Genomic DNA, 17,120 nt, shown 5'->3' with positions numbered 1-17,120 from the left:
TTAAAACAAATCTACTTCTGTTGATGTCCAGTCTCCTTTCTGTGGGAGACATGATCTTTTAGGCATGTTGTTCAGATTCTGGCTCGAGGACAAGTCTGTGATCATTTAGATTCCGCTGCATATCTCATTTCTGATGCATTCTGTACTTATTTAATTAGTTTTGCTTTCAGAGACAGCCTTGTTGATCTAATTTCAGGTTCCTGGGAAGAGACACCATATTGTTCCCCAGTTACTGCTTATGGATGGCTTGGAGGATGGCAGGGAATCTAGTGAAGAGGCAGGGGCAGAAACTCCCAATACAGCAACTCCAAGGCCTCCGTTCTTTTCAGTCATTCTGCTCTGTCTGCCCCATAAGTCCCCAAAAGGTTCAGGAACTTTCGATATTCTGCCATTTATTCTCCTGTCTTCCAGATTGCTTCTTGTACCTGGAAAAAGCAACATTAAATTCCCTGGTCAGATTACATGTCTGTTTTTGATTCAGAAAGTATGGTCACTATCCTCAAAGCTCCAATAAGTTACTGTTTATTGGCCATCACTGCTGAGGATGGGAGTGGGCATATCCAAATCTCTTGAGAATCCTGGGACATAAATAGCCTTTCATTAACAGAAGGCTGGCCAGGCGTGGTGGCTCACGCCTGTAATCCCAGCACTTTGGGAGGCTGAGGCGGGCGGATCACTTGAAGTCAGGAGTTTGAGATCAGCCTGGCCAACATGGCGAAACCCCGTCTCTACTAAAAATACAAAAATTAGCTGGGCGTGGTGGCAGGCACCTGTAATCCCAGCTACTCAGGAGGGTGAGGCAGGAGAATTACTTGAGAATTGCTCCGGGAGGCGGAGGTTGTAGTGAGCTGAGGTTGCGCCACTGCACTCCAGCCTGGGCAACAGAGAGAGACTCCATCTCAAAAAAATAAATAAATAGAAATAAAAATAAATAAAATAAAAAGAAGGTTGTGGGGAGTAACAGGTCTCCTCTACTGACGTGGATTGGTGAAGCAGGATCTAGTGCTTGGGTCTCTTGCTTCTCCATGTAGACAGCAGAATCTAGTTGATAAAAGAGAAACTTTGGGGTTCTGAAGAAATAGAATGTTTTAAGGCCTAAAGATTGCTTGGAATTCAACTAACATAGCTCCATCATTTTACAGGTGAAGAACCAAGGTCCAGAGGGAAGTGACATGTCACACTGCCAATTAGGGAGTGAGCCATAATAGAACCCAGCATTCTTTCTACCCGTCTGTACTGCCTCCCAAAAGAATGGTGGCCCAGCTTCCTGACCATTGGGCAGGACAGGAGCCTCTGAGGAGGTGTAGGATATCACAGCACTGTTGATTGTTGTCTATACAAAATGAATAATATGCTAAATGTATAAAGGGTGATGGACCCTGGGGTGAGCTGCACCCCCACATTGAGAGTCAGATGATGCTGTGTACCCTCAAGCTAGTAAGAATCAGTCCACAGCGAGAATTGGCGAGTTCCCGCTGCAGCATGACTTGGAGCTCTTTTGTTTTCCTTTGCTGCCATCTTGAGGCCTGTCACATATCACATAGAAATACTTTTGGAGCAGAGGTACATTTCTCATCATTGCTCAGATGAAAGAGCCCTGGAGAGGAAAGGTCTGTCTGGCTTGATATTGAGGAATGAAGATAAGGGAACACACCCTCACAGTGCGTAGGTGCTCAGCACTGATCTTCTGGTACAGTGGAGTGTCGTGGTAAGAACATGAGCTTTGGGGTTCACTCTGAGCTCCCCTGCTTGTGTGACCTCGGGCAAATCATTTTGAGCTCTCTGAGTCTCAGTTTCATCATCTTAAAAATTGGATGAATAATCCCACTTTGCAGGCTCAAAGGAGATAATGTACAAAAAGAGGCTAGCACTGTGCCTGGTACATAGTAGGTACTCATAGTGTATTCACAGTGGTGCGGGGAGGTGATTAGATGTGTTGCTTAAACCCTTGGGGAGATTGGGGCAAGTGGCCAGTCCATGAGCTCCTTGAGAGGTTGTATTCCCAGGGCAGGGCGTTGTAGACAGTGGACTGAATACATGTGTGCTGCATTTGGGGGTAGGTGGGTTGTGAAGAGGTTGGCCTGCCTAGAGCAGAGGGTTAGTGCTCAGTTCTGCAGGCATCTGGGGAGTCATTGAAGCCAGGCCCCTCAGGCCTGGTACCTGAGAAGAATTGGGCCAGGCATCACAAGCAATCTTGTTGTTGCAGAGGGAGATGGAAAGTTTTAATAAATGTGATAAGGCGCGCTGTGGCCCTGGTGCTCTGTTCTTTAGTGGGGTGAGAAGGCTAAGGGTTGCTGCTACTGGCATCTGCTGAGCACTTACCATGTGCCAGGCACTGTGCTAGGCTGAGCCTCACAGCCACACCCCATTAAGGGAGGGATTCTCACCAGCTCACCCCCAAAGCCCCATTTTACAAGGCAAAGCACTGATACTCAGCATAGTGAAGTACCTTCACTACGATTCCATGGCTTGTAAGTACTGGAGCCAGGAGTGCCGTGGTCGCAGCACGCTGATGCCTGCCTGCCCCACCTCGCCAGCCGGGCCTCCTTTCACTCTTTCAACAAATGCCCCCGTCTGAGGCCCACCTCCTCCTCTCCCTGTGTGTCCCTCTGTCATTTAGCGCTTAGCATAGATGGACACTCCCCTCAGTAAGGCCACATCTTGGCTCTCTCAGCTGAGGACAGAGCCTGTGCTATGTTCATCTCTGTCTCCTTTGCAGCATAAAGGAAGGAGGGAGGCCTGGGGTGAAGATGGAGGAAGACGACAAAGAAGGAAGGGGAAGTCTGTGTCCCACATGCTCCTACTTTTTTTTTTTTTGAGAGGGAGTCTTGCTTCTTTACCCAGGCTGGAGCGCAGTGGCACAATCTCGGCAGCTCTCTGTAACCTCTGCCTCCCAGGTTCAAGCGATTCTCTGCCTCAGCCCCCCAGGTAGCTGGGATTACAGGCGCCTGCCACCATGCCCAGCTAATTTTTTTATTTTAGTAGAGATGAGGTTTCACCCATCTTGGCCAGGCTGGTCTTGAATTCCTGACCTCGTGATCCATCTGCCTCGGCCTCCCAAAGTGCTGGGATTCCAGGCGTGAGCCACCGCGCCCAGCCATGCTTCCACTTTCAACTTCCATAGTCCTCCTCCACCCCACTGTCCTGACCCTACCTCCTCTAAACACACACACACACACACACACACACACGCGCGCGCGCGCGTACACATGTGTGTGCGTACACTGGTGTATACACTCTCACATTTTTCTTAGGAAGGAGTAGTGGGAGGGGAAGGGTGTGGTTCAGATTTCACTCATTTCCCTGGTTCCCTCAGTGATGTCCCCAACTCCATTCTCTCCTCTCACCTTCTTTTGCCTCTGAACTGGCCTCACAATGAAAAAAGTAGACCAGTGTAGTAGAAAGGAGCCCAGCAGCTGACTCATTTATCCCCTCAGCCTCGTTCTCTTCATCTGGAAAATAAGCAGGTTGGAGCAGGCAGTTGGCAAAGCCTCTTCTATGGTGTTAATAATACCTGGCATTTGCCTACCGGGTTCCAAAGGGCTTAATTATCCCAACAGCCCCATGAGGATCGGCCTCGTGTCACAAATGGGGGAGACTGAGGCTCAGACTCAGACAGGTGAAGTGACTTGCCCAGGTCATGGGGCTGGTAAGTGACAGAGCCAACATTTGAGCCTAGGTCTTTCTGTTTCAAGCTCGGGCTTTGCCCTTGCCCACGGCTGCTGGCTGCCTCAAGGAAAGCCACACTCCTCACTGCAATCCGCTAGGCTCCACATGGTTGGTTCCTGGGTTCCTGGTGCCTCTTTGACCTCACCTCCGACCACTCTTCCCCTTGCTCACTGCACCCCAGCACCACCGTCTTCCTCTCCATCCCGCCAACTGGCAAGGCACTCTACCGTCTCCGCATGAAATACTCTTCCCCTCATTTTTATGACATGCATTAGGCCTCAAGGTTCCCAAAGCCACTCTACCTAGGGCAGAGGGAGAAGAGTAGAGAGCGTATACTGACTATGTTGGTTTTTTTTCTCTGTTTCTCTTTCAGATCTGATGGTGAGAATTCCAGAACTGTCAGGTCAGTACCTCCTTTCTTTAATACTAGTTGGGAGATGGGGCAGGGCCTGGGGTGGGGGCCTCTGGTTTGTAACTGCAGGACCCATGGGCAGGGGGAGGGGCCAACTCAAGGGTGTCTTCCCTGTTGGTATTAGGGGTGGCTATGGAGTGGAGTGGGAGGGTGGTTGGGGGATGTGTCAGTTGTGGGGAGGGGGTTCAAGACTGTTCCTTAGTCTTTCTAACCCTAGTTGACTTGGGGGCTTGGCTGAACACCATAGAGGCTCATAGGAGCTGCCCAGATGTGAAAGCTGATTTTCAGAGAGGTCAGCTCTGGACCCAGGACCTTTTCTACCTTCTCCTCCCAGAGGAAGAGGGCATGATCATGCTGAGCTTCCCTGGTCTAGCGTTCACGTTCCACCCTGAATCCATGCCAGACCCGAGTAGTGGGATTTGGATGGACTCTGGATATAACACATTCTAGGCTTTAGAACTATACATTATGGTGACAAGGAAAAATTTTTTGTGTGTGCTTGGTAAAAAAAAAGTTTACAAGCTTCAGTATGTTTTATTTTCTGTTTCTGTTGGTGGTGTTATTGCTGTTACTGACCCATTGGTAAACATAGTAAGTCTTAAAGATGTGCTCAACCTGCTAGTTGGGGAGGCAGGAATAAAACTTGGGTAAAGGTAAAGACAAGGGTCCTTTGTGCATTGCCCAGGACTTACCCCATCAGAACCTTGGTGAAGGCAGAGGTGTCAAGTATGGGGATTATATAGGAATGATGAAGGGCTCAGGAGAGGACCCACTCAGCCTAGCATCCAGGTTGGGGGCTATGGGATAGGTCGTTGAGATGAGTTGAGCGCAGGCAGCAGAGGCACAGATGGGTACAGTCCTTCCCAGCCACGGCTGCCAGTAGCATAATTGGCACCTCTGTGAAGAATAGAAAAAGATGTTCCTTTCAAAGGCACATCCTCTGAGTGGCTCCATTGAACATAGCACGGGTTGGGTATCAGCCCCCGTTCGTGTCCTCTTGGCTGTGACCCTTTGTGCACAACTTGCCCGACTGTATGCAGCAACCCTGGTCCCGTCATCCAGGCAGTGGATGTGGGCTGGGGACAGAGGATGCCAGCATACAAACAAAAGTGTCTAATGAGACACACTCTGTTCTAGCACCCCAGGCAGGGGATCTGGGGTAAACACATGGATACCCACAGCCAAGATTGGGGCTGTGGGATGAACACACACTGAAGCCAGCTTTCATGCAATCAGTCCCAGTGTCCAGGAAGGGGGTTTGTGACAAGGCATAATTAGTCCCAGCATGCAGCCAAGGAGCATGTCATGGGCACAGCTTGTTCTAGCACTTAGGAAGGCACCTGTCTAGCAAAGGGTGTAGATCTCAGTGTCCCACCGTGGGTTTGGAGAGAGGCCATCTGAGCTGACCCCGAGCACAGGGCTCCTGCAAGCATCCCCAGTGATGTGCCTGCTACTTGTTGAAGAACAAGATTGAAAACATCTCTAGTTTTCAGCAATTCCCAGCGGGGAAGTTCCTGGGACTTAGAGCTCAGGACATTTCATAATGAGCATAATCATAAGTCAAGTAATGATATACATTTGGGCCTTTACAACTTACAGAAGTTGTCAGGGACTTTCTTTTGTTTGATCCTCCCAGTGACACTGTAGGTAGAACCTGGGCTGGCCTTATCGTCATTGTTTTACAGTTGAGGAAACTGAGGCTCAGAGTGGTTATGGGTTTTGCCTACAGCCAGGCAGCTAATATGTGGATTCAGCTAATATATGGATCCTGAGTCAGGATTCAAACCCAAGTCTGTCTGGCGCCACCCCAGAGTGCTACCGACACCATCACCACGGGAGCTCTCAACAGCCTGGCAGATAATCATCATCATCCCATCCTCATCCTAATATTAGCGATTATAGCAGTCATCATCGGTTCCTCACATACTAACAGTTCAGAATATCATCGTATTTAATGCTCACAACAGCCCTAATAGGCATGGATTACAACCCCTGATTAACAGATGAGGAGAAAGAGTTTCTGAGAGAGTCAGTGCCTTGAGCTGTCTGGTTCTAAAGCCACATTTAATTTATTCAGACACGTTTCCTGATATCCATCCTGGGCCCACAGTCTAGGAGGCTATAAGGGCCTAGAGGACTCAGAGCATCTGGGAAGTGAGGGTCAAACTCAGGCTATGGGAAGGGGCTAAAGTATGGCGTGTGGAGGGCAAGATCTTGACAACATGATGGGAAGGCAACTTGAACTTGCAACCAGGGCTGGGTAGGGACCCACTTGTAACTTCTTGAGTTCACTCCAGTTAGGGTAAGGAAGAGCTTCCCAGAGCAGGCAGTGTCTCAGCCGTGCTGTGGGGGGCTGCCGTGCAGATTTGTATAAGGAGGGTGTCCCGGAGGTGGGATCAGCAGGGCAGAGGAAAGCAAGCGGAGTGGGTTTAGAGACAGGGACCGATCCGTAGGGCTAAAATAGAAGATCTAGGCAGGAAAAGAGCAGTGAGGTCAGAACGCCGGTCAGGGCTGGGTCACAGCGACTTTCTGACATCAGTAGGGAGCTGGGGGAAGTTGGAGGAGAAAGGCAAGGCTCTGTAGCATAGGAAGGGCAGAAACATTGGCTCCATGCATAGGGCTCCATTTGGGGGTAGGTTGCTTTCTACTTGTGTGACTGGACAATCTGTTCGTCTCTTGGAACCCCAGTTTCCTTGTCTAATAAACTTCACGTGTGTGTGTGCGTGTGTGTGTGGAGGGGGAAAGGTTGGAGGGGAAGAAGAAACACTGAGGAGAGGCACTAGGCCTGGGCTTTTATGGGAACGGAATAGCAAGAAGAGAGCAGAGTCGGGAGATTGCAAGCCACCCGTGGCAGGTCCCAGGCCTGAGGGCTTCTAAATATGGGGTGCCAGAGGAAGTGTGGAGTCTAATTACAACCGACAGCTGGTGATGGGGGTGGGGGGTAGGCACAGGCAGAGAAAGGTGCCTGGACTTCTTGTGGATCCCTGAGAAGTTGTCACAGATCTACCTAAAGGCACCTTAAGCCAAGGTCCAGAGAGGGATTGGCCATGGCCCAAGGTCACAAAGCTAGCTAGCAGCATACCGCACTTCCTAGCTGTGTGCTCTTTGCAAAATCACTTAACTTCTCTGGTTCTTAGTTTCCCATGGAAACAATAGTCTTGACTTCTCTGGGTTAATGAGAGAACTTAAAGCAATGCTACGTGAGAAATAGTGGCGTAACAAACTGTAGAGTCCTCCGCTCTCCCCTAACCCAATCCATCATCATATGCTATACAGTCAGGCTGGAAGAATGTGAAGAGGTGTAGAACTTGAAAACAGAGAGGGCGGGAGGGGCCTGATGAGGCCCTCACCGGAAGATGAGGGGACCCAGGTCTAGATGCACTGCTACAGTGAGGGTCAGCCTGAACTTGTTGGCCCTGGAGACAAGGCTGGGGTTGCTAGGCACACAAGGATGAAAGCCGGAGGAGGTGGTATGTTGCTAGGGAAGGAGGGAGGGGGTGGGGGAGCCGCTGACACCCGCGGAGCCAGGGATGTCCCCATGGCAACGGGAGCCGCTGCAGTTGGAGGAAAAGTGGGAGGAGGAGCCTCCCACTCTGGGTCTCAGTGCCCCCATCTGTCCTACGGGAGTTTGGATTAGATAATCTCTTTTGACCTCTTAGCAGTTTGGGATGGCCAAGACCTCATGAACCATCCGTGGCTCCCTCATCCACATGTCCAAGACACTACCCGTCCCAGAGCCATCCAGCCGCGTCACCTCCCATGTTGCCTCCCGTTCGGCTCAGCCCAGTGGCCCACCCTGCCCTGTTCCTACCACTTCCTTCGCCTGGAACCTTGCCACTTACTGCTTCCCAGTCTGGGGGTGCTGCAGACACAGATGAGCCAGCTCCGGCTAGCCCAAATGGGAGCGTGATGATGGGGTAGACAGCCAGTGTATAAGGACAGAAGTCTAGAAGAGTCAGAGCTGGATTCTGACAGTGGGACAGAGGAGGAGGTACCTTTCCAGGAAGCGAAAGAAGGGCAAGAAGGGATAAGAGGTTTCTTTTCTCCTCTCCTTCCTCTCAGTGTTCTGCCTCCGCCTGGCCCAGCCCCAGGAAGTGGGTGACCCCTAAGCAGGCTGAGTGCCTGGTTGGCACCGAAATAAACTTACCTTCTCTCTCTTCCCCTCCCCTTGCTTCTGTCCCCTCTGTCCTGGCTTTAATTAGCAGCCCTGGGGATGAGTCACTTGGCAGCTGGGGTGGGAGGCTGCACAGAGCCCAGTGAAGCTTTGACTCCTGCCCTGAGCCTTACGGGCAGCACCTCTGCGTGCACGCATGTGGGTGCACTGCTGCATGTCGGGGGCTCCATGGCAGTGCGGCTGTAAAGAGCACAGTGCAACACTGCATGCTGGCACGTGCCCCTGCATGTCAGGGGGTCTGCAGACAACCATATCTGGTTGCTGCTGCGTTTGTTTCTGTGTGCCACTGAATGTCAGCATGTGTGTGTGAGCGTGTGGCTGGAGTGTGTGGCTGTGGTTGCAAGTGTCAGGGAACAAGGGAGCTTCTGGGTGAACACACACAAATGCTGGATAATTGCATTCGCCCCTCTCTACCTAAGCGTTCTTTATGTGATTTTGCTTACACAAGCCTGCCCTTATATTCCAAATTTTCAGTTGTCTTAGTCTGGGTACACTTCGTGGCGAGGAACAGAAACCCATCCAAGCTAGCTCAAAAATAAAGGGCTGGCGGGGGGACTATTGTGAGGCTACACCTCACAGAATCTGAGAACAGTGAAAAAAATACAGCCAAGCCTCGCACCAACTGGAAGTGGGACCAGGAAGTCGAGAACCAAGGTTGCTGCCTCGCTCTCTGCACCTCCTGGGCCCATGTCTCATCTTTCTCCATCTCTCATGGCTTGCCTGGTCCTGATCATCTTTTTCGTGGACTCCTCTCTCTGGATCGGCTTCCTCTGCTTGCTATATGACCTTTTTCAGCTTCAGGATCTGCCCGCCCCCACCATCGGACTGCAATGATCCTCCAGTCTGTGGTAACACAAGGCAGCAAGGGGCTGTGTGAGATAACTGATCCCCCAAGAACTGGATGAGAGGAGAGAGAGAAAACACTTAGTACTTCGTGTTTCTTCTGCGATAAGGACAGGTTTTATGCGTACCCAAGTGAGGTCAGAGCCTGGTCGGCTCAGAGGCAAACACTTGTAAGATTGGTTTTGGTTCCAATTTTATAGCAAGATGACCTTTTGCTCACTGTGCTTTCAAGTTCCATATCCTTGCATCAAAACATGCTGTTTTGTCTAAAAGTACCTTATTATTTTATGCCAAGAAGGCTTTTAAATGTAGTGAATATTACCATTGCTACCAGCTTGTGGTAATTTTTCATAGCCTCAGAACAACTGGCATAATGCTACTGATGGTACAGCTGCCACCCAGCTCTTGGTGGCCTCAGGAATTTTGATATTTCGTGAGTTCAGTGACTGAATTTATAGTTATCTCCAGTATATAATTACAAGTACACATTATCAATGTTATCAGCTTGACGCTGGAGCTTACTTTTCCATTAATACAAACGCTGCAGGTTTTACATTAATTACAGAGGGAATTAATGACCCCTTAGACAAGTTTTCACCTATGAATAAAGAGTTTGGAACCAGCTGTGCCAGTAATGACTGTTCTCCAGATACAGGGGTGATGCCCACAGCTCTGGCCTTGGTCCTGACGTCGCATCCTCTGGCCAAGAATAGGGCTTCCCACCACCTCCTCAGAGGTCTCCTGATTCCAGCCTAGCACACAGTAGGTGCTGTTATTTTTGATAAAATTGATAGTTTTATTATTGCTATTAAAGCCACCTTCCATATATAAATGGTAAACCTAGGTGGGAGAGATTATCCCAGGTTCTGGGCAGTCTCCTTCAACTCCCCCTGCCCTTTTCTCACTGTTCCAAATAGTAATAATTGCTTCAATTCAGAAAATGTCTGCTAAATATCAGGTAGTATTACACAGCACTGGACACACATTATCTTTAATCTTCGTGGCCACCCTGTCAAGTAGGGTGACTTACAGGTGGGGAGACTAAAACCTCGAGAGGTAAAGTGACCTGCCCCAAGTTGTCCATCCATCCATCCATTCATTTATTCCTTCATTCAAGGATTTATTGAGTGCCTACAATGTGCCAGATGCTGCTAAATGTGGCTGACAGGGTGGTGAGTAACAGCCCTGCTGTGATGAAGCCCACTGTCTGGTCAGGAAATAGACAAGGAGGCAGACAATTAGAGACAATTATAGGGGAAGTGCAGGGTGCTGTGGGAGCACCACGGAAATATACCCAACCCAGCCTGAGGGCCAGGGAGGCTTCTCCAAGCCGACATCTAAGCGGAAGCTTGGAGTGTGAGTGGAAGTTAGCCAGGGGAGGGGCTGGGTGGGGCAAGATGAAGTGGAGAGTGTTGCAGGCCAGAACTGCACATTTTGGCACCCATGTTTGTGAAGGACTAAAGGAGTTTCTGCAGTGAGATGGCGATGTCATGAGAAATGGTCTGGTCTGGAAAGGGAACAGAAGGTTTATTGGGAGGCTGGAGCTGCTACCCTGGTTGCTTAGATCCAGCGCTGAGGAGCTGCAGGATCCAGCAAGTTTCCATTCGACAATTGCGGGCCTGGGGGCCCCCTGGGTTGGCCTGACCAACATCAGGCTGGGATTCCAGTGGCCACAGTGCCCCCTAGTGTCCACCAGCCCACCTTGCAGCCTCCACCTCTGTTCATTGTCTCCCACCATGTGTGACCAGGTGCCCTGTGCTGAATGCTGGGGACACTGGGATGAACAAAACACAGAGCTCTCACAGAGCTCCTGGCAGAGAGGGGGCAGCAGGCATCTGAACACAGTGTTAAGAGAAGCCGGCTGAGAGGCGAGCAGGGCGGAAGGACACAAGGGAGGTGACCCATCCTGCTTGGGTGGGATCAAGGCAGGTTCTCAGAGGGCACAACATCTAGCTGACTTTTGAAGAACAAGGGGGAGCCAGCCAGGTGGGGAGATGACAGTAGGGGCAAAGCGGGAGAACAGAGGTACTATTACAGGGCATTTGACACACAGTCTCTTTAATAAAGCTTGCAGCAGCAGAGTGCAGCCAAGAGTTGCAGGTCTTCTGTCTGGGTGGGGTGCAGGTTGAAGGTAAGGAGAAAGCTGAGACTAGCTGGAGATGTGGTGCACAGGCTAGCTCACAGAAGGTTCTAGGTTGCCTGCCACTAGCTCATCATGGGCACTTAGTGAATAGAATCATATAAGAAGCTTCCCTACCCTTTGGGATCACAGACCCATCTGAGGATCTGGCCAAAGCTAGAGATGCTCTCCCCAGAAATTAATACTCTTCATACAACTTTGGGGACTTCCAAGACACTTCCCACTCCACATGCATGTCCACAAACCACAGGCTCCCAAACTGCTCTTCCTATAGGTACGGAAACCCGCACGGAGGCCTCCAAGGCTCTGCATGCTGGGCCTCCACCTCCATCTCCAGTCTTGCCTTTCTTCCCCGCACCTTTCCGGCCTTGCTACGCTGGCCTCTTCATGCTTGCTGGAAATAGCACTTTGGGTCCTTTGTCCAGGTTGCTTCCTCTGCCTGGAATGCTCTCCTCTTGCCATCTCTACCTTTTGCTCAGTTGAACTGCATTAGTTTGTGAATATCTGTATCCTATCACTTGGATACAAGCTCCATGAGAGCAGGACATGTCTACCCTTAGTCCCTGCTATACCCAGCCCCGGGCACAGTGCCTGGGCCACAGTATCTGTCACATAAGAGCATGAAGGCCCTGCCAGTGCCCTGTGGCTGGGTCAGGCTCCCCACCCTTCATTCCTTCCTCCCTTCAGCCCCTGATGGATCATCATCTGAGTCGGCTCAGCATGCTCAGCTATGACTGAATTCCAAAAGTGGCCCCAGGTTCAGGGACATTTTCTTAGAAATCTTCCTCACTATCCCTGAAACAAACAGGCTTCCCATGGGTCCTCTGCCTCTCTGGGAGAAGGGTCAGACTCTCTCCGGCTCAAGCTGAGACTCTTCACCACGTGCACACTTTCTCTGCCAAATCCCTACAAGAACGGTGAGGTAGGAATTGCCACTCCTCTTCTATAGATGAGCAAACTAAGCCTTAGAAGGCTTACCCAGCTAAAAAGTGATAGGGTGGGGACTTGTACCTAGCTTTACCAGGCACCAAAGTGTAGGTTTTTTTGCTTCATCAGAGAGGGAAAGGGGCTTACCCAAGGTCACACGGCATCATCCCTTAAAGCTACCACTACACTATTTTTTTTTGGACAGGGTCTTGCTGTGTTACCCAGGCTGGAGTCTAGTGGCATGATCTCAGCTCACGGCAAGCTCCGCCTCTAGGGCTCAAGCGATCCGCCTGCTTCAGCCTCCCTAGTCGCTGGGACTACAGGTGTGCACCACCATGCCTGGCTAATTTTTGTATTTTTAGTAGAGACAGGGTTTTGCCATGTTGCCCAGGCTGGTATCAAACTCCTGAGCTCAGGTGATCTGCCCGCCCCGGCCTCCCAAAGTGCTGGGATTACAGGCGTGAACCCCTGCACCCGGCCCAGCACTGCACTTAATGTCTATCAGCTCCTGCCAGGTCAAGAGGGTTTAGCTCTTAGGGTGATAACTGCAAATGGCTAGTTACAAGGTGAAGCTGCTGCAGCAGCTAGGAGAGTTGCTCAAGGAGAGTTTTTTTGTTTGTTTATTTGTTTGTTTGTTTGTTTTTAAGGCAGGAGCTAAGGGCAGAGCCCTGACGACCAGGGCTTTGAGGGTGGGCAGAGGGAGAGGAGGCCACCAAGGACCCACAGATGCCAACCTTGCGGTGGTCCGGAGGGCCTCTCTCTCTCAGTAGCTTTGGCTTTCTTGAGAGGAACCAGCTGCCCCGGCAGGGAGGCAGGAAGGCTGGCCTGTTGCCTGTCAGCTTCTATTTCTTCTAGATCACTGGCCCCCTGGCCCCTCCCAGGGCCGCCTTCTGCTCAGAACAGCCAGGGGCCTGGGCTCTGGAGCCATGAAAGGATGGGAGCACTTCAAGTTGGAACTGTGGTACTCTTCAGGAGCCCCACATCCTTCAGAGCTGAAAAACTCTCTCCTTTCCCCAGTCACACCCATGTGGAGGACAGAGAGGTGGCTGTTATAGGCAGGCAGGGAACCAGGCCACTGGAGTCTACTCTGACTTGCTACATGAACTTTAGTAAGACTCTTCTGCTCTCCAGGCCTCAATTTCCCCATCTGTAAAGTCAGGCTGGGCAGTTTCCTTGGAAGAACAGCTTCTTGGCATTTCTTTTGATTTCTCCTCTTCTCTTCAGGAAGCATTTCTCTCAGCCAGTCTAGAAAACAAGACAGACAAGTGAGAACTGACTGCAGTGGGAAAGAATATTGGCCGGGGCCCCATCTTGAGATCTCAAAATGGGTGATTTGAATTTTCCTTGATATGGAGAGTCCCAGAACAACTCCTAGACATAGTCTCTTTAACTGTGCTGAAAATGATGGTATTAGTGAAAAGCTTCTATGGAAAGGTTTCTGTATTCACAAGGTAGCGATACGGCTGAGGGCACAGATTCCAGGTTTCGGAATAGCCAAACCGGGTCTTGATCTTGGGGTTCTGCCACTGACTAGCAGTATCACTTCACCTCTCTCCATCTCAATGTTCTGTTCAGGAGAACAGAGCCACACACTTGGTGGAGCGCTTGGGGAGATTCTAGCAGAGGTGCCTGGAGGGAGCCCAGCCTGGGGTTTGGCCCAGAGGAGTGACTGACTGCAAGCTCTCCAGGCCGCTTCCTCCTCCGAGGAGTTCCCAGCCCTCCAGGAGGAGTAGGGGAAGGAGCAAAGTTTCCAGTTGCAATCTGGCCCGCAGCCCAGCTGGCCTGGCCCCGCCTTCTTGGTTCCTCCTTCTAGGGAAGGGCTGGGGAGGAGGGGGTGGTGACACAGTGGAGACACCGGCTAGGCCAGGGGGCCTGCCCTTGGGACAGGTCCAGACCCATGGAGCCCCCCAGGAGGAGCAACAGGTAGGAACCTGGGCCCCGTAGTCTGGCCCCTCCCTTCCTGCCCAGGCCTGGACCCAGTCCCTGGGCTGCTGATTCAGCAGCCTCCTGGCTTCCTGGTTCCTGGCTCCCTTCTTGGACTCTGAGAGGCCTTTGGCCCGGGGGAGGGAGCCAGCTCGAGTGGGAGAGCCCATGGGCATCCAGGTGTCCAGCTCTGGAAGGACCCTGAGCCCTGAGCAGCACAGCCTATGGCCAGTGAGGGGTGAGCTTGGCTGCTACCTGGCTTATCGACTGTGTGTTCAGGGCACTGCAGGGCTCCAGGCTCTCAGCCCCTGAGGTTCTAACAGCAACATTTCAGCAGCCTAAGGGTCTCTGAGTCTCAGATTCAAAAGAGATCATGAGTCAAGGACTTGGGCTGGAGACTGGCACCTGAGAAGCAGTTGCCCTGATGATTAATCCGGAGCCTTTGATAAGAAGAGTCTCAGATTCAAAGATTCCCTGTAAGGTTCTGAGATTTGGACACCTTCAAATTTGCAGCTGGCCTGGCCCGCAGCCACATCTCCTGGCTTTTACATGGGCTTTTGAATGGCCAGGTCCTGACCATAGCCTGCCTCTAGGGGCTTGTGGGTGACAGGGGCTGGCTGACCTGGAGGGTCGGCTCCAGTCCCAGCTTGCTCTGTCTCCAGCTGACTGGCACGCCTCTGGCATCTGCGATGCATGGGGTAGGGTAGGGACCAGGCCCTCAGCCTCCCTGCCCTGCTGTGCCACCCCCTACCCTTGGCCATTCTGCGGGAGGCAGGAGGTTGGAGGGGCCTTTGGACCCCGCACTAGGGGTGGGAGCGCAGCATCAGGGGTGGAGTGCGGGCCCTGCCTTGGGGTGGGGGGGAAGCACTGGCCTTCAAAGCAAAAGACTCCTACCTGGAACCACCCCATCCTCGGCCTCACCCACTCGGCCCTGAGTCCCATCCTGTCACCAAGACCACTGAGACCTTGTCAGCCTCCTCCACCCTCGCCCTCCTCTGCTCTGGCACGCTCTGCCTCTCTCTGGCTTCTCTCTGTGTCTTTTGTCTCACCCTTTCTCTGTCTTCCTCTTTCTCTGTCTTTCTCCTCTTCTGTCTCTTTCGGTTTCTCTCCGTCTCTCTCCCTCTCTTCCTTCAGTGTTCCCCCTACCCACCCACCTGGGTTCTCCCCCGTCTTCGGGCCCAGAGCCTCTCCTTCCTCGATCCCTTTCTCCCTTCCTGTGAGGGGTCTTCTCTCAGGGGAGCCCCCAGGCATCTTTCCCCCTTCTCTTTCATCCCTCCTTCCCCCTCCCATCCTCCCTACCCCTGTGGCGTCTGGTGTGAGGAGGGCTCCCTTCCCCCTTCCCTGCTGTGGTGTCCCAGCGTCTCTGTGGCTGAGGTCCCCACGGAGTCACCTGGAACACAGGAGGCCCAGCCCGGCTCTTTCGTCTCTACTGCCCCCTGTTGTCGTTGTGTTCTGTATGTGGTTCGAGTGCCGTCCTCTCTTTCTTGACTTTGTGGTTTTTTTCTTTTTTTCTTCCTTCCTTCCTTCCTTCCTTCCTTCCTTCCTTCCTTCCTTCTTTCCTTCCTTCCTTACTTCCTCCTTTCCTTCCCTGCTTCCCTCCTTCCTTCCTTCCCTCCTTCCTCCCCTCTTTCCTTCCTACCTTCCTTCCCTCCTTCCCTCTTTCCTTCCTTCCTTCCTCCCTCCCTTCTTCCTCCCTCCCTTCCTTTCCTCCCTCCTTCCTTCCTTTCTTCCTTCCTTTCCTCCTTTCCTCCCTTCCTTCCTTCCCTCCCTCCCTCCCTCCTTCCTTCCTTTCTTCCTTCCTTCCCTCCCTCCATCCCTCCGTCCCTCCTTCCCTCCCTCCCTTCCTCCCTCCTGCCTTTCTTCCTTCCTTCCCTGCCTCCATCCCTCCCTCCCTCCCTCCCTCCTTCCTTCCTTCCCTCCCTCCGTTCCTCCCTCCCTCCTTCCCTCCCTCCCTCCGTCCCTCCCTTCCTTACTTCCCTCCCTCCCTCCCACCCTGTCTTCCTCCCTCTCTCCCTGTCTTCCTCCCTCTCTCCCTTCCTCTTTTCCTTTTTCCCTTCTTATCTTCCTTCCCTCCCTGTCCCCCACCCCTCCTCTTCCATTCCCCATCCTCCGTTCCTCCCAGCCTTCCCTTTTCCCCTCCCGCACTCACTCTCACCTTCTGGCCCCCATCGCCCACCCTGCCACTTCCCTCCCTCCCTGTCTCTCTCTCTGTCTCTCTCTGTCTCTCGCTGTCTCTCAGGTCCACAGCGTCTCATACTCTACACCAGTATTGCTGTCCTACTCAGGTCCTTGACTCCATGAAGCTTACCCCCTCAGGCAGGCTGGCAGAGAGCAGGTAAGAGCTAGACCCATCGCCCCCCAACTCCTCCCCGTTCCAGACAAATACACAGTGTCATTGCCAGCCCCTCCCACCTCCCTGAGTCCCTGCTGTGCCTGTGGAATGGGTGTCCGAGTGTCTGAGGAGAGTGCCTGGGAGTTCAGGTCAGGAGACCAAAGAGGATATTCAGGGCCTATCTGTAGTTTGTCCTTCCTTAAAACAATTCTTCCCCAGAGACCGGCCCGGAAAGGCCTGAGTGGTTGGTCCTAGACTATGTGATATTCCAGCTGTTGTAAAGGATGAGTAGGAGTTTGCCAGTTGAATAGACTGAGGAGGGGTGTTTAGGCAGAGGGAACAATCTGCCCATATCTTTGGAGAAGGTTACTTCTTTTTTTTTTTTTTCTAAGAGGAAGTCTTGCTCTGTCGCTCAGCCTGGGGTGCTGTGGCACAATCTTGGCTCACTGCAACCTCCACCTCCCGGGTTCAAGCAATTCTCCTGCTTCAGCCTCCTGAGTAGCTGGGACTACAGGCACATGCCACCATCTCTGGCTAATTTTTGTAATTTTTTTTTTTTTTTTTTAGTAGAGACAGGGTTTCACCATGTTGGCCAGGCTGGTCTCGAACTCCTGACCTCATGATCCGCCCACCTCGGCCTCCCAACGTGTTGGGATTACAGGCGTGAGCCACTACACCCAGCTGGAGAACGTTATTTCTA

General features: G+C 52.0%; 1 protein-coding gene across 8 annotated transcripts in view; it reads left to right on the top strand.

Annotated features, from left to right (window-relative positions):
* Positions 1-17,120, top strand: part of IQSEC2 (IQ motif and Sec7 domain ArfGEF 2) — an 87,310-nt gene that overhangs the window by 24,912 nt on the left and 45,278 nt on the right. For 3 of the 8 annotated variants that reach the window (XM_032267052.1, XM_032267055.1, XM_032267057.1), the window contains exons 2-3: positions 4,043-4,072; positions 16,328-16,423. In XM_032267052.1, coding sequence (XP_032122943.1) covers positions 4,043-4,072; positions 16,328-16,423 — 126 coding nt within the window. Of the gene's footprint in view, positions 1-4,042; positions 4,073-12,563; positions 14,089-16,327; positions 16,424-17,120 lie in introns of those variants that run through there. The other 5 variants (XM_032267060.1, XM_032267053.1, XM_032267059.1 and 2 more) reach the window with 5 other exon arrangements.

The sequence above is a fragment of the Sapajus apella genome, unplaced genomic scaffold (genome assembly GCF_009761245.1).
Source record: "Sapajus apella isolate SASKATOON/1434 unplaced genomic scaffold, GSC_monkey_1.0 scaffold164, whole genome shotgun sequence".
Classification (NCBI taxonomy): domain Eukaryota; kingdom Metazoa; phylum Chordata; class Mammalia; order Primates; family Cebidae; genus Sapajus; species Sapajus apella.
The sequence above is the reverse complement of the archived record's forward strand: the minus strand, read 5'-3'. Positions and strand labels throughout refer to the sequence as shown.